At 45.8% G+C, this 8,122-nt stretch overlaps 1 protein-coding gene across 1 annotated transcript in view; it reads right to left on the reverse strand.

Moving 5' to 3' along the window:
• Positions 1–5,501: 5,501 nt before the first annotated feature.
• ak5 (adenylate kinase 5) overlaps positions 5,502–8,122 on the reverse strand; it is a 78,564-nt gene continuing 75,943 nt past the window's right edge. The window contains exons 12-14 of the mRNA XM_034290812.1: positions 7,598–7,714; positions 6,021–6,236; positions 5,502–5,834 (exon numbers count right to left, since the gene is read on the reverse strand). Coding sequence (XP_034146703.1) covers positions 5,769–5,834; positions 6,021–6,236; positions 7,598–7,714 — 399 coding nt within the window. The 3' untranslated portion in view covers positions 5,502–5,768. The remainder of the gene's footprint in view (positions 5,835–6,020; positions 6,237–7,597; positions 7,715–8,122) is intronic.

The raw sequence follows: 8,122 nt of genomic DNA on the forward strand, positions 1-8,122 counted from the left end.
CATCCTGAGTCTTGTTTCATTATTTGCGGTATCAGTGCTTGGGTATTCACCATCAAGGCCTTTATGACCCAGTCATTAACAAACAGATGACGCTACACTGAATAGCTGGGACATTATTAGTTGGTCAGGTGGAGTGACTACATGGGAATACATTAGTCAGGTAGGTTGGAATACATTAGGTGGGGTGACTAGCTGAAAACAAATATCCTTGTGATGTGGTCATCTCACCTTGAGTTACCTGTAACTCACTAGATGAGAGCTTAGGGCTCATAAATACCAATGGTTGTGGATTCAGTTTCCATGGAAGACCATTTGGGAAAACATAAAGGCCTTAATGATCTGCTACTGTGTCATAGAGAAATGACTTAATGATCTGCTACTGTGTCAGAGAAAGGACTTAATGATCTGCTACTGTGTCAGAGAAAGGACTTAATGATCTGCTACTGTGTCAGAGAAAGGACTTAATGATCTGCTACTGTGTCATAGAGAAAGGACTTAACGATCTGTTACTGTGTTGTAAAGCGCTTAAACAGATATAAAGTTAGATATTTATTGTGGTGTTTGAACGGGTATGAAGGCACAGCTCCATGTTTACTGTAATAGATAATACACTAAAATGGGTGGCTTGATAAATGGACCTCATATGACTGTCGATGATAGAAGACACTATGGATGTCCTGAGGAGCTCTTTCTTCCCTGTCTATGGTCCTCCATGGTGGCTAAAACTGTGTTCTCTATCATTCTCTATGGTGTGTACCGTGTTTAATGTTATCCACCAGCAGGTGGCGCTGTGGTTTTGGCTTTGACTGGTTGGCATGTTGGATCTGCATGTACAATGTTTACTGCCTGGTCTACACACTGCAGGTTGAAGTTTTATAGAAAAGATCGAAGGGCAAAACAATAATTTCATGAGTCCAGGTTTAGCAAATTATTTGTTTTTATTAGATTTGGCTCAACAAGCACGAGCTGTGACATTGTCTCTTGTGAGAAGAAGCCTGCAAACAGCCTTACAGAAAATGTATACAATACTAGTTTTTTGTGTTTTCTGTCATTTAATACACAAAAAGCAATAAGCTAAAGTTCTGATCATTGCTGACTACTTAGAGTACACACACGTACACACACATTCATTTGTACACACACACACACTCACATTTGTCTTTGTGTCCTTGTGGAGACTTGAGACCTAACCCTGACCCAGAACTTAACCCAGCCCCAATGCCTAACCCTGACCCAGAACTTAACCCAGCCCCAATGCCTAACCCTGACCCAGAACTTAACCCAGCCCCAATGCCTAACCCTGACCCAGAACTTAACCCAGCCCCAATGCCTAACCCTGACCCAGAACTTAACCCAGCCCCAATGCCTAACCCTGACCCAGAACTTAATCCAGCCCCAATGCCTAACCCTGACCCAGAACTTAACCCAGCCCCAATGCCTAACCCTGACCCAGAACTTGACCCAGCCCCAATGCCTAACCCTAGTCAGAATATACACATTAACGTGGACCACACTACTATAGTTTTTTGGCACCAAAATATACTCCCATTAAAAATGGTATTGTACCTACTGCCTACCCCTAAAACTAACCCCAAAACCTAAACCTAACCCAACCACTAATTCCCAGCCCTAACCCTAACTCTTGCCCTAAACCTAATTATAGCCCAAAACCTAGCCTTAACACCGTGCCTAATTAGGGCTATATTTTTACTAGTGAGGACTGACAAAATGTCCTCTCATTTGGTAGATTTGCTGTGGGTTACTGAACTTAGGAGGACGTCCGCCACGTGCCTGCCACACACACACACACACACACACACACACACACACACAGACAAACAGAAACACACTACCACACCCTGCAGGACCCGAGTGGAGAAAACACACATCTACACGCACAACAGAGGATGAACCTTCTGAAATTCTCTCTCTCCATGGGTACAGCACACACAGACACACACACGCAGACAGACACACACACACAGACACACACGCGCAGACAGACACACACACACAGACACACACACAAAGACACACATGTAGGGAGTGTGACAGGGTCTATACAGACATGTAGGGAGTGTGACAGGGTCTATACAGACATGTAGGGAGTGTGACAGGGTCTATATAGACATGTAGGGAGTGTGACAGGGTCTATATAAACATGTAGGGAGTGTGACAGGGTCTATATAGACATGTAGGGAGTGTGACAGGGTCTATATAGACATGTAGGGAGTGTGACAGGGTCTATATAGACATGTAGGGAGTGTGACAGGGTCTATATAGACATGTAGGGAGTGTGACAGGGTCTATACAGACATGTAGGGAGTGTGACAGGGTCTATATAGACATGTAGGGAGTGTGACAGGGTCTATATAGACATGTAGGGAGTGTGACAGGGTCTATACAGACATGTAGGGAGTGTGACAGGGTCTATATAGACATGTAGGGAGTGTGACAGGGTCTATACAGACATGTAGGGAGTGTGACAGGGTCTATACAGACATGTAGGGAGTGTGACAGGGTCTATATAGACATGTAGGGAGTGTGACAGGGTCTATACAGACATGTAGGGAGTGTGACAGGGTCTATATAGACATGTAGGGAGTGTGACAGGGTCTATATAGACATGTAGGGAGTGTGACAGGGTCTATATAGACATGTAGGGAGTGTGACAGGGTCTATATAGACATGTAGGGAGTGTGACAGGGTCTATATAGACATGTAGGGAGTGTGACAGGGTCTATATAGACATGTAGGGAGTGTGACAGGGTCTATATAGACATGTAGGGAGTGTGACAGGGTCTATACAGACATGTAGGGAGTGTGACAGGGTCTATATAGACATGTAGGGAGTGTGACAGGGTCTATACAGACATGTAGGGAGTGTGACAGGGTCTATATAGACATGTAGGGAGTGTGACAGGGTCTATATAGACATGTAGGGAGTGTGACAGGGTCTATACAGACATGTAGGGAGTGTGACAGGGTCTATATAGACATGTAGGGAGTGTGACAGGGTCTATACAGACATGTAGGGAGTGTGACAGGGTCTATACAGACATGTAGGGAGTGTGACAGGGTCTATACAGACATGTAGGGAGTGTGACAGGGTCTATACAGACATGTAGGGAGTGTGACAGGGTCTATATAGACATGTAAGGAGTGTGACAGGGTCTATATAGACATGTAGGGAGTGTGACAGGGTCTATATAGACATGTAGGGAGTGTGACAGGGTCTATACAGACATGTAGGGAGTGTGACAGGGTCTATATAGACATGTAGGGAGTGTGACAGGGTCTATACAGACATGTAGGGAGTGTGACAGAGTCTATATAGACATGTAGGTAGTGTGACAGGGTCTATACAGACATGTAGGGAGTGTGACAGGGTCTATACAGACATGTAGGGAGTGTGACAGGGTCTATACAGACATGTAGGGAGTGTGACAGAGTCTATATAGACATGTAAGGAGTGTGACAGGGTCTATATAGACATGTAGGGAGTGTGACAGGGTCTATATAGACATGTAGGGAGTGTGACAGGGTCTATATAGACATGTAGGGAGTGTGACAGGGTCTATACAGACATGTAGGGAGTGTGACAGGGTCTATACAGACATGTAGGGAGTGTGACAGGGTCTATATAGACATGTAGGGAGTGTGACAGGGTCTATATAGACATGTAGGGAGTGTGACAGGGTCTATATAGACATGTAGGGAGTGTGACAGGGTCTATACAGACATGTAGGGAGTGTGACAGAGTCTATATAGACATGTAAGGAGTGTGACAGGGTCTACATAGACATGTAGGGAGTGTGACAGGGTCTATATAGACATGTAGGGAGTGTGACAGGGTCTATATAGACATGTAGGGAGTGTGACAGGGTCTATACAGACATGTAGGGAGTGTGACAGGGTCTATACAGACATGTAGGGAGTGTGACAGGGTCTATACAGACATGTAGGGAGTGTGACAGGGTCTATATAGACATGTAGGGAGTGTGACAGGGTCTATATAGACATGTAGGGAGTGTGACAGGGTCTATACAGACATGTAGGGAGTGTGACAGGGTCTATACAGACATGTAGGGAGTGTGACAGGGTCTATACAGCTGGTCAGAGTAGGTAGTGAACCATAATACACTGAAACTTTGGCGTGCGTTACCATAACAACCTCCGTGGAGACAGACAAGCTGGACGGTAAAATGCATGTCAATGTCATTAACGCACCACTTTTATTTTGGAGCAAAGCATTTACCCACTAATCCAGGAAGAATGCATTTAAAATATAGGCGGGGTTATTTCATTTACTGTCAACAGCGATTAGCATTTATTTTCACCACTTTATCACTGATTACAAGGACGAGTAGCTACCTATTGCAGAATAGTAAAGACATTGACTAAAACATGCGATTGTATGATATTTCTCTAAGTGTGTGTGTTCACGAGTCTGTGTGTCAGTGGCAGAAGCCTTGTTCATATCTGGCCGACAGCCTTGTCCTGATCTAAGACGCATTCTGCCTGTGTTCTCATTTGAAGACAATTAAAAGATGCGTCTTGTTATCAAACTGTAAACAGTGTAAACCAGCATAGGTCAAGATCAGGAGAACGTCAGGACCAAGGACACAGTGATGGAGATCAGGAGAACATCAGGACCAAGGACAAGGTGATGGAGATGGAGATCAGGAGAACGTCAGGACCAAGGACACAGTGATGGAGATCAGGAGAACATCAGGACCAAGGACACGGTGATGGAGATCAGGAGAACGTCAGGACCAAGGACACAGTGATGGAGATCAGGAGAACGTCAGGACCAAGGACACGGTGATGGAGATCAGGAGAACGTCAGGACCAAGGACACAGTGATGGAGATCAGGAGAACGTCAGGACCAAGGACACAGTGATGGAGATCAGGAGAACGTCAGGACCAAGGACACGGTGAAGGAGATGGAGATCAGGAGAACGTCAGGACCACGGACACGGTGATGGCAGCTATGAACTAGTGGGGGTCTTGTGACCAGGTCTCTTCATAGGAATCTCAAATAGCACCCTATCCTGAAGTAGTGTACTATAAAGGGAATAGGGGCTCTGGTCTAAATTAGTGTACTATAAAGGGAATAGATCTCTGGTCTAAAGTAGTGTACTATAAAGGGAATAAGTCTCTGGTATAAAGTAGTGTACTTTAAAGGGAATATATCTCTGGTCTAAAGTAGTGTATTATATAGGGAATAGGTTTCTGGTTTAAAGTAGTGTACTATAAAGGGAATAGGTCTCTGGTATAAAGTAGTGTACTATAAAGGGAATAAGTCTCTGGTATAAAGTAGTGTACTTTAAAGGGAATATATCTCTGGTCTAAAGTAGTGTATTATATAGGGAATAGGTTTCTGGTTTAAAGTAGTGTACTGTATAGGGAATAGGTCTCTGGTCTAAAGTAGTGTACTATATAAGGAATAGGCATTTGGTGTAAAGTAGTGTACTATATATGGAATAGGTCTCTGGTCTAAAGTAGTGTACTATATAGGGAATAGGTCTGATATAAAGTAGTGTATTATACAGGGAATAGGTCTCTGGTTTAAAGTAGTGTACTATATAGAGAATATTCGAGGTGCAGATAGTTCAGTGCCCCTTTGGAACTACAGGGTGGTAGTATTAGTAGTAGTATTAGTAGCATAGCAGAAGTATTAGTAGTAATAGTAGTAGTAATAGTAGCAGTAGTAGTAATAGTAGTAGCATAGCAGTAGTTGTAGTTCTGGAGTTGGTGAGTTCCTCTAACAGGAGTCCATGACCCTGCAGATCTGAGCGAACACCTCTTCAGGAGACGTCTCAGCATCGATCTGGGGGAAACAAAGCGTTGTCACTAACTACAGGATGCAGAGAACACCCCCAGCTCAGCTACGTCTGCTGGCCCTACACACCTGGTGGAGAACGGCTGTGGATGCAGCTGGCAATGGCTTAGTCATGGATGCCTGTATAAGCAGGGCTGGAACGAAACCCTGCACACGCAGAGTCAATCGTCTCACCTTGTGGAGGAGCCTCCTGCGCTCATAGTGAGATGTCACCGCATGGCAGACACTGGAAAAATCCTCCACCCTCCTGTAGGATGCGCTGTCCAGGTCTGGGGGTGGAGCAGCTGCAGTGCCGTGGGGGGCGGGGCGAGACAGCGCTCGACTCTGCAGCCTCAGGGACATGGTGTCAGGGGAACAGTCTAACATCACCACAGCACTGGGCTGCCCCATCTGACACACACACACACAGACACACACAGACACACACACAGACGGAACTGCTGTCAGTACATGATGCTTCATCCTCTCTGCACATCCTGCCCCTGACCTCTCCTCACTCTCCCCCCTCTCTCCTTCTCCCCCTCTACTCGTCACCACTCCTCCCTCCATCCCCCATCCCTCCATCCCTCCTCCCTCCATCCCCCATCCCTCCATTCCTCCATTCCTCTATCCCTCCATCCCCCATCCCTCCATTCCTCTATCCCTCCATCCCTCCTCCCTCCATCCCTCCATTCCTCTATCCCTCCATCCCTCCATCCCTCCATCCCCCATCCCCCCATCCCTCCATCCCCCATCCCTCCATCCCTCCATCCCTCCATCCCCCATCCCTCCATCCCCATCCCTCCATCCCTCACCCCTCCATCCCCCATCCCTCCATTCCTCTATCCCTCCATCCCTCACCCCTCCATCCTGTACTATGCCCATCTACATTTCAACATAATACATTATAGAAAACTTTGGTCATTATTACAATTCCTTTTGATTACATTACAAGTCATTGATTGCACACAACGTCCAGCCAAGATGTTACTTCTGCCTAAAACTTCAAACCCCTTCAAACTGGAGCAAGAATAGTTCTGACTGCTCAGGGATTCAACCTAGTATCCTTTTCTGACTGCTCAGGGATTCAACCTAGTATCCTTTTCTGACTGCTCAGGGATTCAACCTAGTATCCTTTTCTGACTGCTCAGGGATTCAACCTAGTATCCTTTTCTGACTGCTCAGGGATTCAACCTAGTATCCTTTTCTGACTGCTCAGGGATTCAACCTAGTATCCTTTTCTGACTGCTCAGGGATTCAACCTAGTATCCTTTTCTGACTGCTCAGGGATTCAACCTAGGATCATTTTCTGACTGCTCAGGGATTCAACCAGGTATCCTTTTCTGACTGCTCAGGGATTCAACCTAGTATCCTTTTCTGACTGCTCAGGGATTCAACCTAGGATCATTTTCTGACTGCTCAGGGATTCAACCTAGTATCCTTTTCTGACTGCTCAGGGATTCAACCTAGTATCCTTTTCTGACTGCTCAGGGATTCAACCTAGTATCCTTTTCTGACTGCTCAGGGATTCAACCTAGTATCCTTTTCTGACTGCTCAGGGATTCAACCTAGTATCATTTTCTGACTGCTCAGGGATTCAACTTAGTATCCTTTTGGACACGTTATAATCACTAGGCTAGCAGGTACCCTATACACTCCTCCATCTCTCTCCTTCCTCTTTCCCTCTCCCTCCTCCGCCTCTCCCTCCCTCACCATCTCCTTCCCTCTCCCTCCTCCGCCTCTCACCATCTCCCTCCCTCCCCCCCCAGTACCTTGGCTTCGTACTCCTCAGCTTGCCTTATGTCCCGGGGGAAGTTGATGACCAGCACGCCCCTCCCATGTTGCAGAGATAACACAACAGACTCACATAACAGCTCCAGCAGTGTGTCCTGGAAAAACACTCAAGTCAGTTGTCTTAGTAGTTCAGAGTTTTCAGGTAGCTAGCACTGTGTTGCTAGGCAACTGTTCTGTAACATTTGATCAAGTCAACATCCTTGTTTTGTGTTTGTGTTTTTATGTGTGTATCTGCATGCGTGTGTGTGTGAGCGTGTGTACTTGGGATGTAAGTGTAGTGTTTGTGTACCTGTATATGTGTGTGGCAAAGCTTAAAAAAGGTTTTAGAAATGTGCACCAATTTATTGATAAAACTGAAGTATTCAGATGCTTTATTCAGTACTCTGTAGAAGTGCCTTTGCCAGCAGTCACAGGGTTAACGTCTTTTTGGCCTCCACTAGGTTTGCACACCTGGATACTCATTGATCCTGTCAAGCTTTGTCAGACTGGATGAGGTGTGTCGT

The sequence above is a fragment of the Esox lucius genome, chromosome 3 (genome assembly GCF_011004845.1).
Source record: "Esox lucius isolate fEsoLuc1 chromosome 3, fEsoLuc1.pri, whole genome shotgun sequence".
Taxonomy (NCBI): Eukaryota; Metazoa; Chordata; class Actinopteri; order Esociformes; family Esocidae; genus Esox; species Esox lucius.